At 32.7% G+C, this 19,679-nt stretch overlaps 3 protein-coding genes across 3 annotated transcripts; 2 read left to right on the top strand and 1 right to left on the bottom strand.

The window, feature by feature from the left end:
• Positions 1-138: 138 nt before the first annotated feature.
• On the top strand, positions 139-4,204 carry LOC112045431 (GTP-binding protein Di-Ras2). The gene is made up of 4 exons (XM_024081633.2): positions 139-609; positions 1,815-1,910; positions 2,404-2,664; positions 3,082-4,204. The coding sequence occupies exons 1-4, from the start codon at positions 472-474 to the stop codon at positions 3,214-3,216; spliced, it is 630 nt and encodes a 209-aa protein (XP_023937401.1). The 5' UTR covers positions 139-471; the 3' UTR covers positions 3,217-4,204.
• A 5,038-nt stretch (positions 4,205-9,242) lies between these two features.
• On the bottom strand, positions 9,243-15,812 carry LOC112045513 (uncharacterized). The gene is made up of 5 exons (XM_024081754.2): positions 15,359-15,812; positions 14,827-15,048; positions 14,229-14,366; positions 13,918-14,137; positions 9,243-12,679 (listed from the first exon to the last, which is right to left on the bottom strand). The coding sequence occupies exons 1-5, from the start codon at positions 15,605-15,607 to the stop codon at positions 12,243-12,245; spliced, it is 1,266 nt and encodes a 421-aa protein (XP_023937522.2). The 5' UTR covers positions 15,608-15,812; the 3' UTR covers positions 9,243-12,242.
• A 375-nt stretch (positions 15,813-16,187) lies between these two features.
• LOC112045586 (integrator complex subunit 12) lies at positions 16,188-18,149 on the top strand. The gene is made up of 2 exons (XM_024081879.2): positions 16,188-16,852; positions 17,710-18,149. The coding sequence occupies exons 1-2, from the start codon at positions 16,421-16,423 to the stop codon at positions 17,995-17,997; spliced, it is 720 nt and encodes a 239-aa protein (XP_023937647.2). The 5' UTR covers positions 16,188-16,420; the 3' UTR covers positions 17,998-18,149.
• The last annotated feature ends 1,530 nt before the right edge of the window (positions 18,150-19,679 follow it).

The raw sequence follows: 19,679 nt of genomic DNA on the forward strand, positions 1-19,679 counted from the left end.
ATTAAATGATCTTTTCAATAAGGTAACATAGGGCCGTTCCTCTTAGTTCTATAATCATTGTAAAATACAGATTATTGATTAATATTTGTAGATAGATACTCTGCGTGTATGACGTATGTAATGTCATTTGTCATTAACAAATTCTATTTCTGAATTGGTTTTGGATGGTAAAGTGAAATAGAAATTTCTAATAAAAATTAATTAAACTACGAATACGAGAGGTAAAAACTAAAGTACACTGGAACGGTCATCGTTCATTTTGTGTTGATTGACCTTTGTAAATTAAAAATATAGGATGTGTTATTATTTGTACACAATTAAATCGTTTCACTATGCGTAACCGCAATTTATAAATGCAGTCCGTGGGTAATTTTCGAAACCTCAGAAGATGCTTTAGAGGAAGCGAAGTCATCACTATTGAAGAAATCTTGTAAATTGATTTTGCGGAAATATTCTCAATAAAAATAAACAATGCCAGAACAAAGCAACGATTACCGAGTTGTTGTATTTGGTGCAGGCGGTGTTGGAAAGAGTTCTTTGGTTTTGCGCTTCGTAAAGGGAACATTCAGAGAATCGTACATACCGACTATTGAGGATACTTACAGACAAGTAAGTAAATATTTTTTTGTGGTTCTACTTGAATACCTACTTATAATATGTATATATTACTTACTTTCTGTCTGTGTATTATTGTCCTATTGTATGTGTAAGTTCAAATTAATTACTGTTTTACCTTATGTTACAAAAAGTTATTCTTTTAAAGGTAATTGCATACTTTTTTATAATAAACAGCCACATGGAGCCACTGGTATGACTCAAAAACTTCACATTGTTTATTAAACACAAGCTTAGAGGAAAGTAATTAATATAGTGTTAATGATTATATAAATGATTGAAATTTTAATTTGAATTTATGGTTAGTTGGTCCATGGTGCTCTCTGTGATTTAGTATTTGAAATGTTTTCTTGGTGAATTTAGTGTAAATTTTTATAAGTTGCTTATGAAAAACCACACCATAAAAGAGTTAAAAAAAAGTAAAGTATAGGATCAAACAAGGTCAATCTATCATCAGTCAATAGTGAGAACTATAGTTGAGGTTTTCCTTCTATCCTAGTATTAGTAGATCATACTATAGTTCTTAAGATATAAATAATAGTCCATAGAACTTCCCAAGCTCACTCCTCAGGCCTCAGGCTTAAAAAGAAACGCACAATGACCAATCAGGGCAGCACGATGACCAATCAGGGCGCAGCCTGATTGTTCATCAAACATGTCTACTGTCTTGATCCAATTGACAAATATTTCAGAAAGACTTTTAACTCTCAATCATGCTGTAATGTATCCTAGATTTAATTTCTTAAAAATTAATTAATTTTTCATAACTGAAAAGTAAAGGTGCATGGACCAGATTCAAACCTACACTCTCCAGATCAAAGGCAGAGGTAATATCCACTGGGCTTTCACAGCTCATACATTGGGCCATGGCTCATAAGAAATTAAATTAACATCATGAAAAACCTACATACCACATTTAGCCAGCGAGGTGGACTAGTAGCCAAACCCCTTTCATTCTGAGAGGAGACTTGTGCTTAGCAGTGAGCCTAATGTGGGTGATGATGATGATTCTTGATCTAATTAGGTTTAGCTGCGCTTTGTTGGTCATCATACCCATATTTACCTGTGATAATATTATTAATATGTGAATATTCAGATAGCAGATTTGATGTGAGATCAGCACATAAAAGTTCCAGTGGTCTTTATAAACAATGTAATAACTGATAACTATATTAAATTAAGTTTTCATTTGTTTTAAGGTTATAAGCAGCAACAAAACAATATGCACTCTACAGATCACAGATACTACTGGATCCCATCAGTTTCCAGCTATGCAGAGATTATCAATAAGCAAGGTAAGAGCTTTCGGGGTATGTTTCAGGCATTTTATTATTGATAGTTGATTAATTTATGTAAATATAGCATCAATCTCCTATTAAAAAGTGGATGAACAATCAGCAACCAAAAAACTTCCCCACTCAATGATCGCCAAACACAACTTCTTGGCAATCAATTCAATTAGTCGCATTTGCAAATTCAACTTTAAGCTCAATTCTTAAGGTTGAATTTGCACTGAATTTGGGATTATATTGAATATTGGACTATATTTAAAAGCCTTTAGGTATAATTTTCTTTACCAATAATTCTAAAACTTTCAAAGCAAAATTGGCCAGTTTTTAAGTGAAATTTTCTACATAATTGTGTGTCCTTTTATTATAAGAGGTCAATGAAATAAAGTTTTTACATGATTCACCATTACTTTGTCATCTCTTCACTACTGGACATAGGTTATTTATTTATTGTTCTTTACTTAAACAGCCCACACACTTAATTATTTAAAAATTTCAGGGTCATGCATTTATACTAGTGTATTCAGTGAGCAGTCGACAATCATTGGAAGAGCTGAAACCAATATGGCAAACAATTAAAGAAATCAAAGGCGCAGAACTATCAAACATCCCAGTAATGCTAGCTGGTAACAAGTGTGATGAAAGCCCTGAGATCCGAGAAGTATCTGCTGCCGAGGGTCAGGCTCAGGCACAAACTTGGGGAGTATCCTTCATGGAGACTTCGGCAAAAACCAATCACAATGTTACACAGCTATTCCAGGTAAATACTCATATATCCTACTAACACTGCCCTACAGTTTCACCTGCATGATTTTTAACACTCTTATATTAGTTTCTCTTGTAACGAATTAGGTATGTAAGAAAATGTTGGAATCTTAATTTGACCCACTTCCCGGTTGATTAGGATGAAATTTTGCACACACACTGAGTTCTGATGAAAATACATGACTAGCTAAAAACTTAAATCCACCCCCAGGATATAGATATCTAATGAAAGTGTTTGCTGTCAAGGATACGAAAAAAAAATTCAAATCAGACCAGTAGTTCCAGAGATTAGCACGTTCAAGCAAACAAACAAACAAACTCTTCTTTACTTTTTATAATATTAGTTTAGATTACATAGACCTACACACACACAACACAAATAACTTTCTAATTTAAATGCTTTCCATTACAGGAGCTTTTGAATATGGAAAAGAACAGAAATGTTTCCTTGCAAGTGGATGGAAAGGGCAAGAAGAAAAAGGATAAGGTTGTAAAGGATGGAGGAGAAGCATCTGCCAGTGGAAGGGAGAAATGCCTTGTCATGTAATAATTATAATTTATTATCCCACCAATTTGTAGTGTCAAGTAATAAACAACATGGCGTAAACTATGACAATATAATTATGATGTTCTGAATGAAATAGCTTAGATATAAGGTGTAAACATTAATTTATTTTTATCTTGACGACATTGTAGTACAATTAATACTGGCAAGTCAGGCCTATTTCATGGCCTTTATTATCAGAAGTATGCCAACTTATCATGTAGTTAGTTCTAATAACATAATAATTTAACTTGATTGAAGTAAAGACTCAAAAAAAATATTGCCAAGATAACAGTATTACAGTGTAAAAATTTAATGCAACAGTGTTAAAATAAGTTCAAAAGGTTTATTAATTAAATTAATAATATGAAATTAGTTTGCAAAGCTGCAAATGGTTTTTTATATTGTTTATTAATATGGCTTAATGAATTATGTTATTCATAATAAAATTAATTTTAGGTCCACTTTACATTGAAGAAAATTGAGGTTTACGTAAATCTTTCTGTTTATAAATATGGGGTAAAGAGTTACACTTTGTTTTTATATTTGCGCCTAATGTTGGTTATTACTTGCGCTGAAGTAAATTATACTGTAATTTTGATTCTAGTCATGAAATTCAATATTCCAAAGGACTTGTGTGATGTTTTGTATTGCATTTTTAATTAAGTATTTTTATTATTATTACTACTACGCCTATTAAAGTATTGTTTCTATCGTGATTGATCTTAAAATCAGTAGTCATTATTCGTCAAAATGTATATTTTGCTAAAGAATAAGAATGACTTTATTTACACTAGTTGCATATTACATAAATTAAAATTAATAATAATGACTGACATGACTTGTGAGGCTTGATGCAGATCACCAGTGGCTAAATCTTGAAAATTATCAAGTAATTACATTTTAGTAATTAGACATCTGACACTAGTCACTAACTATGGTCCTCACAAAAAGGCTCATAGTCACTCAGCGAGCGATGGATCGAGCTATGCTTGGAGTTTCTCTGTGTGATCAAATCAGAAATGAGAAGGTCTGCAAAAGAACCAAAGTTTTTGTGCCGCCGAGACGTCAGCGACTGCAGTCGACTGCGGTCGTCGCTAGAGTTACCGCTCGTGTAAATGAACCCTAACAGACAATGTCATATTGACAATAAGGTCAACTTTTTGTCTTTACTAAGACAAGGGCTCTGATTTCTTGTGTGAATTCTAATCGCAGTACGGGGGCGTCATAACTAATATTAGTCCACAAACCACATTGCATTTCATATTTTTTAAATTATTATAATAGTCGCTGCGTTGCTGTGTATGTCCGTGGTGTCACCTGGATCAGGGTATCAGCTGAAAATCAGTGCTGCATGCTCCAGCTTTTGCTTGGTACATGCAGCAAAATGCTGGTACCTTTTACCTACCAAACATGGCAGTGTCGTGTTTGATGCTTCTGCTACTTGAGTTTTGGTCTCGCCTCACGTGGTTGAGGCATCTGATGCTACAATAGTGCAGGTTTGGTGGTTAGGTTAATTGTGATGTGTAGCACAATTTACGAATATACGTTTTTTCTTTCTTTCTATATCTCTTAAGGAACATCCTTGATCGTAGGGTTTGACTGTGGCAGCGCTTTTGCGTTCGCACATAACCCTAGAAATGCAGCTCCAAGCCCATTAAAGAACTTAAGGGAAATACACGATCAGGAAAAAATTGTAGTTTTTGAGCTTTGCATGATTTCATGCACAGTTGGAAAAACATTACGAGCGTATTCAGCCGAACGTTTCGCAGGTGTGTCGCTACACTAATAAGTTCATTCATAATTAGTCACAAAAGACACAGATAAAGACATTGTCATGAGCCGGCGTAGATGTGCTTCAAGTCTAAGGAAACCTAAAGCTAGGAACTCATTGGTAACACTATCCTTAAGTGTATGCATTGTGTCATGTTGCCATTAGTGCCAGTGCTATTAGTGTTTCCGCATGTTAGTCTGAATATACAACGAAATGGAGTCTCTAAGACTTTATTGTTATTCTGTTACGTTGTACGCTGGTTAAATAACCGTAAAATGTAAATTTGTTTGTGTGATCGTCGTGACTAAATAGTATAACGCAAAAATCGTTGATTAGGAAGGACCTAAGCAACGTGTCTGATTTTAGCATTTTGGTGCGAGGTCGAGGCAGTGGCGTAGCTAGGTAACCAAGGGCCTTGGTGCAAATAAAAAAATGGGTCCCACTACCATCTAAACTGGTTATGTTTTATGAAGTAATAATATACATCAGCTCTTCCTCGTTTTCGAATTTTTTTAAGTTCAGTTCGATCGCGTTTTTCTGGGAAGGATTAGAGGGCGTCTAATCCCTGGATAGCTACGCCATTGGGTCGAGGCAATTTTTCCTTGTTTCTAATTAAGCTAAAATTTCAAAAACATTTTATGAAAACGTTCAATTCAGCTTCTAATGTTAATCATTAGGAACATAGCTAGCTCATATCGGTATGCGACACTAAACTCAGCTTTTTGATATGACGCCAAAGTCTCAGCTTTTAGGCTGGTAACTCACAACAGACACTTTGGCGTCATATTTAAACACTGACTGACATGATATGACTTTCTCATATTGGCTTAACTTATTCAAAAAATTCCACTAAATAAGTTTTTAGTCAGCACAGTTGCAGCTAACTAGTTTGTGTTAACATATTTAAATTTAAATAATGCAAAATACGTCGTTTGCTCGTGTTGCTTCTCGATCTTTGAACCATAAAAATATTATGTGTTATTTACAGCAAAAGCAATACCGGTATTATACTCACAAAAGCATTGCTTGTTTATGATAATTTCAATAATGAAAAAGTAAAAGGATCAAAGTAGATGTCAAGGCGAGATTTTCTTATTTTAATGTGCCAAAAGTAAACTAACCAAGAATTAAATGCCATTGAGTAGAGAGAACAGATACATCGCATTTGTGTATATTTTCGCATAGTTTAATACAGTTATCTGTTACAGTTTGGCTAATGAATAGACTAAAATCGATCGGCAAATTTAAAACAAAATTGAGGGGGTTCGCAAAACAATAGTGCAAATATTTAAATAACTCAAGTTTGATAGATGCAATTTAATTTTTTTTTACAATATGTAGTAATGTTTTCACACATACACGTTTATTTAATAAAGATTAGTAGATATTTTTTTTAATTTGCCAGGCGATTTCAGTCTTCTTCCATTAGCCAAACTCTAGTAAACAATGGTTAATACAGTTCGATTCAGTTTGAATAATCTATGACATGTATAGAATTGTTTGATGGAATAATTGAAGTTGCTTGACTGTTACTGTTTGATATTGGTTTGCAGTAATTGTTGTATTAAAAATATCATTTAATTATCATCTAATCATATAAAAGGTACAGTCTAATCTATAAGAATTAAATAGGTAGCTAGATGGTTAAATGAACTGTACCTTCATGCAACTGCAATTGGTTTAGTAGTTGGAATAGTTGGAATGTTCGACTATGTCCTGCAAAAACCGACTCGACTTGCGATTGTTATTGATTTGATCGAATTTGAATCGATAAGTTAGTTGAGTTGACGTTGGTGTTGCGGCAAAATCTCGCATTGAGATTTATTATTGTTCACTAAAGCTGCATAAATAGAATAAATCATTAAAATAAAAGTAGCTGTCGCTAGTATTAATGCACTTTATTTAATATCGTTCACTTACATATCCAATTTAGAATTGTCCATAGTTTTATCATTTTTTCTAGTCGATTGTAATGTTATTGTATGCAACTCATAGTGAGGTTATACTTAGGAAATTTTAATATTATAGGAAAGTTATTTGTATAGGATTGTTTAGTCACGCAAATAGGTGAATAATACATATTAAGTGTAAATTAATCCAAAGCGCTTGACTGAAAATGTTGTCAACGAAGATATGAATGGTATTTGCTGAGCTCATCAGTAGATGACATCACTACTCGAGACGAGGGAAAGACAAATGTCGACCTATGCACTCGAAAATATCGCGGCTAATGGTCGACATTATGTCTATTTCTTTTCACGAGTTCTGACGTGGCGCGCATCTAAGGGTTCATTTACACGAGCAGCAACTGCTACCGACGACAGCAGTCGACTGCCGTTGACTGCCATGGACTGTAGTCGTCGGTAGCAGTTGCCAGCTGCCATTGGCAACGTGCTGCTCGTGTAAATAAACCCTAATGCGTACTGGGCTATAGTACTTTACGTACGAGTCATTGGAAATAATATAAACAGACCGTTTAAAATATTCTTACACGCGGGTGATGTCTCTGACATCTTAGTGGGTATTATATCAATAAATTATCTTATTTACAGGCTATATATTGTATTGGTACACAGTAAAATGAATAATTTCGCTATGTTTTCCGTAATGCCTATCATCGCTTTAAGTCCAATGTAAGCGTGTACCTACTTTTTATATTTCTATATTATGACATGCTATTCGTTGAATGTAAAGTAAATGATTTGCTAAATTAACGTTTTGCACTGAAAGCGTTGGTATATCATTTATTTTTTACGGCAACGTTCACAAACTTAGATTTTAAATTAAGAAAATATTGTTAAATTGTTGAAACTGGACCAAAGTGTTGTTTGATGTTGATTAATGTATTCTTAACTGACATTTTTATTTTATTTGACGGGTCTGTGTTTTGTGTAACAATGTCTGAAATCTAATCTTATTTACAATGTGATATAAATTAGTTTTGGGCCAATCGTGTACCTACCTATCTTTTTCAAGAAATACAATTTTCCTATTTATTATCTAGTCAATACATTTATTTTATAAATTAATTTAATTTGGAAATCTTTTATAGGTGCACGATTGAGCCATTCCTAAACGCTTTTTCTCTTAACTATGTAGTCTGTCGTGTTTTAACCGAGGGGTTTATTCTAATTTTCTGGATACATATTTTTTTTATAATGATGGTGGTAATTAGGTTATACACAAACCTTGGCCATTAATTTCCTCATTATATTCAGTAGTATGTAGCTACTAGTTAGATACTAGTGAATATAAAATAAAAACTCTATGACTACTAAGTCATAGAGTTAGACTGGACATACAAATACGAAAATTAAAAAAAAACACTTTATTGTGTTTTAGTATCTTGTAAATAAATGTAAGCACTTGATAACAGTTATCTTGAAATGAGGTAGACTCTTTAATTCCATTTATATGTATTGATAAAAGATTTTATACAAATAGATATGTCACTATCGCGTCGAAACTAAGGCGAACAAAAGTGGCTAATTGTCTTAAGTTGCTTAGTAAACAACGAAAGTTATTTAAACAAATAATACCTAAATATTGTCTACAATGTCGAGTTGTGTGTTCAGGAAGTGTAAAAACTGTATAATATAGTTATACTCGTATAAGCACAAAGTTGTGCATGCGTGCGCTCAGTGGAGCAGCTAAATTGAGATCACTGAAAATAATAGTATAAAATCTTTCGTATACTATGTATACTCCGTGTTACTCGCTGGTAATGCATCTTTCCATTGGTGAAAGATTTTTTATAATTGGTTTTTGTGGTTGAGGTGAAACAAACAAAGTTTTACATGAATACAATTGAATGCATTTATTTGCAGATAGAAAAGACTTATTTTGGTTCAGGATTGTGTATAACTAAATTAACACCAATATAATCCTGAAACACCACCGCACATTTTGATATACCTATGTTTAAGATTTCTCAAATATTTTAATTAAAGTATTACATTTGTAAGTTATCATTAAGTACGTTTACCTCCAGTTTTTATATAATATACAAAAAAATTAACCCCTTCGGTATTCTGTGTATCTTCGCTATTTCAATTTATATAAATGATAATTCAACATTTGTATGTTCAAAGCAATAATAATAGTAATATCCAAAGCAATTTTCAATCTTATGAATATTCTAAATGCTTTCCTCTTAACACGAAATTACTTTAGCTAACTCTCCTACTACTAACTATTTCATGCAACGTTTAAAATATTCTACAATGGCACATCGAATTTACCATAATACTAGAAGTTTAAAATAGTAAAATTAATCTAATCGACTTAAACTTTACAAATACCAAAAAAAAATAACGATTCAAGAGTAAATTGAATTTATTGTACAAGTTTCATAAAGGTTAGAAGTATAGTAACTTAGGAGCTTTAAAACTAATCACTTCTATATTATATTCTCTTAAATTCCTTAATAATAATCCGCCAATAGAACTTAGTGTAATAGAACACCAAAGTGAATTTTAAGATCATAAAGGTGCCCAAATAATATGTATGGCAATAATATTGATGTAGATGAATAAATAATAGTGAATCACGATAGCGGGTTAAAATACCAGGTACATAATATTCATTATTAAGTCGGTAGTGGGATGTTTTTATATACAGAGTGCCTAGTGGCAGTTTTCAATGTTTCATACTGTGATGATCACGTAACCGTAAACGCGATTTTCTAAGGAATTGAAACAGCGCCATCTAGTGGCACTACTGCGCAGCTGTTTTATTTCCTTGGAAAGGAGATGGTCCATCTCAGGTCCACTCTTGTACCCCGTATCATTAAGATTTAAAAATACAGCGTGTTTGTTAAAATCTAAATACTTAAGTGAATAAATGTAACTAAATAAATAGAAATAAATAAAATTAAAACTTAAAATTTTGAGTTGTATCAAGATGGCGCCCTTCGTCAAGCCAACGTCAAAACGACTATTGCGTTGAAAACGTCATTAATTTGCCATTGTTACGCATATTAGCGTTGAATTTTTTGGGAGAGAATGAATATTATTTCGAAAGAATTAAATTAAATTCGTAGATTTGTATAATCGAAAATAGTTAAAAAAATATTTTCTATTATTTCCGCCTGGGCTCCATACAATTTTAGACCATCTCCTTTACGTTTACGGTTACGCGATCGTTACAGTATGAAAACATTGAAAACTGCCACTACGCCCACTGCTCTTAAAATACCATTTTGATGTCTGCTTTTGTGCATTGTCATACTTGTAGGTAAAACTTACAACTCGGTCCTCGCCCGCGTGGTACAGTGGTGCGGCGGTATGCGGCAGAGCAGCGTAAGTGCATACTTATTTATTTATTTACTAGCGGAAGCCCGCGACTTTGTCTGCGTAATTATTTTTATTAAATAAAACTTCAACCCCTTTTTAACTTTAGGGGTAGAATTATAAAAAAAAAAACCTTGAATTAAATTATTTTTAGTATTTTTCTGGCAGTACCAATTTTTAAAAACTTGAAAAGTGAAGAACTTTCCGTACAAACTTTCAACCCCTTCTGATTTTATTTTTGCGACAATAAGTAGGTATCCTACTTCCTCATATTATTTTCTTTCGAAAGACTTTGGTTTATGATGTACCTACTTAGTAGTAAGTTCACAGAACAAACGCTTTTGTATGTGTAAACTGAATGAGTGGAACCAGCATAGCAGAAAGGCGTGATTAAATTATTCAGATAGATATACAGGGGATGGCGCGGGACTGAAAACATGTTAAAAAAAACAAGACATGATAATAATTTCTAGAAATGTTACTGCTTTCCTATCGCGTTCACGTTACCACTACAAACCAGTCTTTTAAAGAAGAATTTCTATGCTTCATAATTTCGTTGTCTCTGTCGTCATATCCCGCACTGTTGTACTGCGCGGACGAAGACTCAAGTTATTTAATTATATTGTAATAGTGATTTATGTAATTTAATGCAATGCAGAGAAATTAATATCCTATCTCAAGAATACCGTTTCTCTAACATTCGTGCACATGTTATATCGGTTTTATTTTAGTTTGCGAACTAAGAGTATCTATCTGGAATGTTAACAGGATATTAATTAATTTACGTTTATTTACCTTTGCAAAATTTTTTCAACAACAATTAAAATAAAAATATTTACAGAATTTAACAATCCAAATTTATGATTCTTTCTTACGAGTATTTATAAAAATAAATAAATAAGAGTGAGTATTTACCACAAATAGATACTCATTTCGATAGGCTCTACTCTTCTCAAATACATACAGGTAGAAATATCTTTGTTAGATAAAGACAATTTCAACATTAATGTAAGATGCCAGGACAGCAGACACAATTTATATTTAAATAAAAGCTATACATAATGGAAACATTTGATGTTGCTGTAATAAACCTTAAAAAGGCTATCAAAACATATCCAGTATCGACCAATCCAACATTAAGTTACCTTAATTTATATAAATACACTTCACTTCTCTTATGAAAATTCCTAACTCAATCAGTAAGGCTGTAAAGTCTGATAAAATCAAGGCAACCTATCTAAGTATAATTATTTGATCATTAGGTAGAACATTCCAGATTCTTTAATTATATTTAGCGTCACATCAATATAGTATAGTGATTAGTCCATTTAGTGTAGGCACATATGTATAGTGACGTTTAACGAATATGGTTAAAGCTTGGCCCAGAGTTCATTGATCTCTGATCATTCCTTATGGCTATGGAATGGTAGGTAATAGTTGTATATATTGATAATGTTTTGTTATGATGTTATTTATTATGAGGTTGCGAATGTTTGTTGACCAATAGTGTTTAGATATTAAGTACCTTAAACAAGATTTAGAATTTGCTTCTTACCTAGGTCCTGTAATTGTATCGTTTTTTATTAAATAATGCTTCTTGTGTATTCTGAATGGAATGTTTTGAAATCTTTATATAATAATTTATTATTTATTACACTTTCCTCACTAAGCATCACAAAAAATAATTAAAAACATTATTACAAAAAACTTGTTTATTTATTTACAAGACCGATTTTATACACAAAAATTGTAAAACTTATTATTAACATCTAACTATACCTACCTACAGCTATTATAGAATTTAATTATTAGATCACAGGTTACAAATTATAACTAAAGCTATGAATTAATTTATTATATAAGTTACATTATGAAAAACTAAATCTTATAATTTTAGTGACTTGGAAGTTTAATTATAAAATTAATTGTGCATGATTAAAAAATGGTTGGACCCTTAAAAAATATTAGTGATTTAATTTTTCATTGCTTGAAAAATTAGGCAAGCGACCTGTACTGGCAGATCTTGATATAGTAGGTTTATTTGTTAATGCTAAATTTGAACTTAGTTTTGAACTATTACTTATTTTTATTGTATTTGCAGATTGAGTTGTAACAAGGGCCTTTTCAAAAACATTTAGAAACTTTTTTAGAGTTTCTCCGCTAATTCTATCAACACTCTCCTTTCTTTTTATATCAGGTGTGTTATTATTAGAAAAAGCTTTTGGAATAGATCTATTTCGTTGCTTCAAACCAATATTAAATATACCCAAAAAATTCAGATTAAGTGGCACATTTAAAAAGTAATTAAAAATTATCATTACAAACAATAATATTATTGGAGTATTGAAAATAACCATCAGAATTCCATACATTATTTTATCAAAAGGGAACCACAGGCCATCTGTAACAAGAAATAAAAAATCTGTCAGTATTAAAATTTCTCTTAATAGGGAAACAGAAGTAGGGCTTTTTGTAACAGCTGATCAGGGGAAATACTAACTCCCACAACATTGCTGTATTCAGAGTGCCTAGTGGGAGTTTAAATACTGTGACGATCGCGTAAACGTAAACGCGAATTTTTAAGGACTTGAAACAGCGCCATCTAGTGGCACTAGAAGCACAAATGTTTGAATATAAATTCGCGTTTACGTTTACGCGATCGTCACAGTATCAAACAGATTATTTATATTAGACTTAATTTGAAACAGATTAGAAATATGACAGATTTTTATATTACATGACGGGAGGTCCTGGGTTTGATCCCTGGCTGGGCAATTGAGATTTTCTTTATTGGTCCAGGTCTGGCTGGTGGGAGGCATCCACCGTGGATAGTTACCACCCTACCGACAAAGATTTACCGCCAAGCTCAAGATTTAGCGTTCCGGTAAAATGTCGTGTAGACAACTCCTAACAAGTTAGTCAGCTTCCATCTTAGATTGCATGTATTGCAACTTACCATCAGGTGAGATTGTAATCAAGGGCTAACTTATAAACAATAAAAAAAAGTCCGAGGGGCAAGGCTTTTAGTGAATACATTATATGAGGCATATGAGGCTTAACACCTTTGCCTCAGGTTGCTAAACATAGGGCATCACATTATACAAGTATGAAAAGATTATGTTGCTTGGATGCCCAGCAAAGTGTTATTTTGTTACACAACAGATGATGGTTTTCCACTTACATCTGAATTGGTTCAGTCTACTATTAGTTATAAACCAACAGTTAGGTTGGGCTATCTAAATTTAAGTTTTTCTATCTTCCAAATATTGTCTCAAATCATTAACCGTCATTATCATAGTGATTGTTGAGAACACATCTGATAGTGATTGTTGAGAAATCAAACCATATCACTGAACACATTGTAGTTTAATGTGTTAAAGCTTCAAATCCTCTCTGTTATAAAATGAGGAGCCACAATTTTAGAATCATGTTGGTCAACCCCCCACCAGGTGGACAGCATCAACCAAGTCACAGAGACTTGCTGGATGCAGGCAGCTCACAATTGTGATATTTAGAAGTCACTATTAAAGGCCTATGTCCAGCAGTGGATGCCCATTGGCTGATATGATGATGATGATAAAAAGAAGCACCCATGCAGTGTATTCATTAATAAATAGGATGATCTTTTATAAATCTTACCAGTAATTCCATGGGAAATTGTCTTGACTGTATCACTGATTGGTAGCATTAGTTCTGTCAACAGAACACTAAACATTCTCACACAAATTTTAAGTGGATTCATATGTTTTAGAAATATTAATGGATCAGGCGGTGGTACTTCACAGGTAGAACTCCATATGAACCATTTGCATGTATTCACTGCTTGTATGAACCTATCTAGTTCTTGTTTCTCAGCCTCCTGCAATATGTAATAAAATCAAGTATATAATTGACATATTCATATTTATCAAGTCATAAAACTTATTGATCCTAATTAATTGAATACTTGCCTTATAGGATACAAAAACTTCATACATATAAAACACAGCAAATAAAAGAGTTAATATATGTTTTTGTGATAAATGACGAACCAGCCAGTTTGTTAATCCTATGATTGCCAGGATACTTATAGTCCATATAATATATAACTGGAAAAATAAATAACAAAGGTTACTATTAAGTATGTTTTGCAAACAAAAATCCAATATGATTATATGTTTATGAGTTTGTGCGTGTTTTTGTATATTATGGTGTTACTATATACAAAAATTGTTTCTTTTATGTTTTTACAGTGGTAAAACTATTTTAGTGATCAAGGTAAAGCTGTAAGCTAAACAAATTTAATAGCATATCTGATGATATCAAGAATAGCAAGTATTTTGAGTTTGCCATTCTTTCTTTGTCTTAAAACAATAAACACTGTCTGCACTTGGTGGCTTGAAATGCTGACTCATGTATGAGTAACAAGAACAATGGTTTATATGTACATTAACTTATTTTCATTCTTCAAGAAAAAATAATCATTGAAAAATAAACAGAAATAAATCTGAGTATATTCAGTATAAAAATCCTTTTAATAGTATAGGAATCCTTAATTAAATTTATTACCTTATAATCAATTAAATAAATTTGAATATATTCAGTCCACGCCATAACAATTTTCTCAGTAATAGTGGGTTTGTATATAGCTTCCTCCACATATCCCATGGAACGTCTATACATATCTTCTGAGAGTGCATTGTTGGAAGTAATGTATTCTTCCAGAGTATTCCAGTGTTCAGGGCTGTATCGCATTTGCAAGGAAATATCTACACTGCCATCTTCATTTTTCTGTAACAAATTTATATACTATTCATATTTTTTTTATTGTATGCTTAGGGGCTCTGGATGGTGGCCCAACAATTGACATTATTTTTTCTACAATCAGGATTTTATATAACAAGATTTGCTTACATTTTTCTATAAAACTATTATATAATAAATAAATAATTTAAGGCCTTATTATGAATAAAGCCCTATTGCTCACTTTTAATCAAAACAAAATATACAATTTGGGCTGGAGTCATTTTATACCAACATGTAACTGATGATTTAAATTTAATAATAAACAATAAATTAATCAGAATATATGCATGCATACCTTTACTAATCCTCCTTTTAATACGATTGCTAGTATTCGTTTGTAAAACCATTCACTTTTGCCTATGGTATTTGTTTGAACTTTTTTAGTAGGAACATTCACAAGGTCTGGTGGTATATCATCTTGTTTAGCTGAGTTCACAGTGCTTACATAGTCCCAAGGATCGGGACCTACTTGGCCGTCGCACTTTGTCCATACTACATGTACTATAAGAATTAAAACTGTAATATTTGGTTTACTAAACCACATTGTTTATATTTTTTATAACCTATACTGTAAGTAAATACGAAACTACACAATTAGTTCCAACATTCGTACAATGGTTACAATACGTAAACACTTTGAAATATTTAAATTGTTACGCTAACGGTAGCGGGTAGTTGTAAGTAATAGAAATAAAAATTATATCCGATCCGTTCCGTACATATTTTTCTGCCTACAGCTGCTGGCTGTCACTGTCAGCAGCTCACAGCTGTCACTGTCAGCAATGAGGTGCCAGAGTGACACTGACAGCGTCAAATTGACATTATGGCAAAAAATCCCCGATATCCCGTGCCACAATAAAGTCCCGTAGATGCGACGCTAATGTCTTATTAATTTTTCTAAGACAACCGTACACAAATGACAATTAAACCGCCATTACAAAATGACAATATGCGCCAATAAGACATTAGCCCCGCATCTACGGAACTTTTTTCCGGGGTTCTTTGCCATGTCAATTTGACGCTGTCAGTGTCACTTTTAGGAGTATTATTGTTCTGTGGTGTTACTCTGTGGCACCTCATTGGTGACAGTGACAGTCTGTCAAAGAGTAATTAATTCACGAGTGAAGTGTCAACTGTCAAGTGAAGTGTTAAAGTTGAAAGAAAAGGAAAACGTGAAAACGTTCTCAAATACGAAATACAAATATTTTTATTTAGCTTTTCTATTTCTCAAACGACATTGTAAAGTATAATTGCGTCAAACCGAAACAAGAAGCTAGTTGTTGTACTAATTATTCGAAATCGCGGTTAAATAATAATATACAAAAAGAAAACTAACCCAAAAAAAATAAAATTTACAATGTCTTCAATCGATTTCGATCCATCAATAAAGTTGTGCTTGAAGTATTTGCATTCAAGCGCACTGGACTCTACAGAACAGCTACGTTTAACTCTCGATGATATGATTAGGCAGACATATGGGAATTCCAAGACGCTGGGCAATGTTTTGCCAAAGAAATATCTGAATGAGGAGAAACTGGAGTCCCCTTCGCGTTCTAAACACAAGAATGAGAAAAGTTCCAGTAGCGCGAAGACTGTGCCTATTCCACAACAAAGTCCGCAGCAAATACAGATTCCTGAGAGGGAGAATGATGATGGATCTGTTATGGATGGGGAACTGGAGTTCGACTTTTTACAGGAAGACTTGACTTGTGTCGTTTGCAGACAAATAGCAGTGCAGGCGGGAAACCGTTTGGTTGAGTGTGATGCTTGCCATGCACTGTATCACCAGGTACTTGTATTTACTAATATGTATGTTTATAAATGTTTATTCCTGCCCCTCTGGAAAACTGTTCCTAGATGAAATATATGTGTATTCATAATGATTGAGTCAGTAGCTATAGACTGTAAACAATGAACATTTAGTTACTTTACATAGAACATTACTATGATTTTTTTATTAAAAACAATAATTTTTTATATAAAATAATATAGCTTCGAATATTGTTGAATAAATTATGATGTTAGGTAAGTTATTTGAAGAGCAGTTAAGGAGCTTGTTGACGGTCAAACTTTATGTTAAATCATTAATGTTTGTCAAACATGTTTGATTGCTTGAAGCTTTCGTCAAACAATGTATAATGAGAAAGTCAAGTTCAACAAGCATGTTTGGTTACAGTCTTACACTCGCAGAACCCATAATTGGATTATGAAATATGCAATCTTCTAGGCAAGCACATTCTACTATAAGCTGCATCATAACTTACTGTGATGCACGAATGCAGCCAAGTGCTTTTGTCTGCGTGGAAGTAAACTTTCAACCCTTATTTCACCACATTAAGGGTTGATATTTAAAAATTCTTGAATATCGTTATATTTCTCATTTTTTTTTTTTGATTTATAGACAAACTTTGTAATTGTAACTCTAAAAATTAAGGACTTTTCATACAAACATTCAACCACTATTTTATCCCCTTGGGGGTAGAATTGTTCAAAATCCTTTCTTAGCGGATGCCTACGTCATAACATCTACCTGTATGCCAAATTTCAGCCCGATCCATCTGGTGGTTTTGGCTGTGATAGAACACTATGTCAGTCAGTCACCTTTGAGTTATATATATAATGTAAATAAAACTATTTATTTTACAGGACTGTCACAAACCAGTCATCAGTGATAATGACATGGCGACAGGCTGGCAATGTGCATCATGTCTCGCATCACAAGGCTTCACTCAGGGCTACAAATCAACAGCATCGAAGTCTCCTACACATATATCTGGATCAACTACACCTGTTAAAATATCTTCAAGCAGTTCTGCGTCCTCATCTCCTTCAAAAGTTGTCACACCAAACATTAATATAATATCAGCAGACAAACGGATACAGAATATGAAGAAAAAAGCAGCTAAACAACATGAGAAAAAGAAAAGCAAATAATATAATGTGTTCTTATTAGAGTTGTCTGTCTGTATTAATTTTGTTCAAAAGTTAATTATGATTTGATTAACATTACAACATCCTCATAACATCATTATACATATACTTATTCTAAATTAAATTTTAAACTAATATAATTATTACAACTTTAATGTATTTTATTTTTAGATTTAAGTATCTTAGTTTTTCTCTAGTGTAAGTAATGAATGAAAAAAAACTACACTTTTAATATAAAACGTCAGTATGAAATGTAAATATATTATCTTTATTTTTTGGGATCATTATTATGATTTCAAACGTAAATTTCTATAGTATACATATTGTAAAACAAAATCATCTGCTGCATCTGTCTGTTTACTATAAACTCAAAACTACTGAACGAATTTTCATGTGATTTTCACCAGTATATTGTATACCTAATGGGGATAAAGGTAAACAATTTGTTAAGGTTTTATGTAAACTGGCTGAATTATGAGATAATTGTTGAAAGTGTCGGAAAAATTAAAGGCGCCTGGGACTTTCATCGAAAATACTGCTTGATCTCTTCAAAATACCTACATATTATAAGGAACAGTGCATGGTGGGATAATTCTCATTTATAGATGTACATGTGAAATATCTTTTATGGATATGGATTTATAAGTTTGGTACGGAAAAACTAGATACGCACAAAAAAAATTATCATCATATTCAACCCATAATCGATTTTTACAAACTGCTGATTTTGAGTCTCTTCTCAGAATGAGAGGGGTTAGGCCAATAGTCAACCACGCTGGCCCAATGCGGATTGGCAGACTACACACACGCAGAGAATGAAGAAAATTCTCTGGTATGCAAGTTTCCTCACGTTGTTTTTCCTTCACCGTTTGAGACACGTGATTTTAATTTCTTAAAATGCCGGTTCGAACCCAAACTTTCTGGAATCGGAGGCAGAGGTCATATCCACTGGGCTATCACGGACACGAACAAAAAAACGACAAAAATATTATCACTTTTTTAAACTGGAATATTAATCACGATAAAAAGAAATATTGGTACCTACTTATTTACGTCTTTTTTAAACAGCAATATTAAACGAAAACCTTGAAAGGAGAAAGAGAACCTAGGATTAATATAATATACCTATACCTAAAGGAAAAACCTAGGTTCTTGTGCAAGCGAAAAACCTGTGCTGGGAGTGGCATGACATACCTAATAGATCAATAAAGATATTAGGTAGACTTAGACAATACACAATAGATCAATATTATATAGAAAGAGATGGAACCCTTTCATTCAGGTCTCACCAGTTAGTAACAATGACTGAAAATTCTAACATATAGAACTACGAGTACTAACGGACGCCTGCGACTTCGCGTAAAAATCGGTGAAAACATTCTTTCCCTATTTCCCTATTTATGTTTCTGATAATTGAACTATGTGATAAAATACACACACCAATTTTTAGTGTGTCCACCCTAATGGGTCTTCTTTCAATACTTTTCGATTTAGGGATCCGTTGTAAAATATTAAGAGCTAATTTTTGTTAGATTAAATGTTCCCACCCTCTACCGGCTAAACGGTTATTTATGGATACGTAAATAAATAAGTAGGATATACAATAAAATTACAAGGACAACTATAATAGCTAATTTGCAATCGCTATTTAAAGCGATTATTTTTTGAGTTCCTTCCTTTAAAAA

Source organism: Bicyclus anynana, chromosome 7 (genome assembly GCF_947172395.1).
Source record: "Bicyclus anynana chromosome 7, ilBicAnyn1.1, whole genome shotgun sequence".
Taxonomy (NCBI): Eukaryota; Metazoa; Arthropoda; class Insecta; order Lepidoptera; family Nymphalidae; genus Bicyclus; species Bicyclus anynana.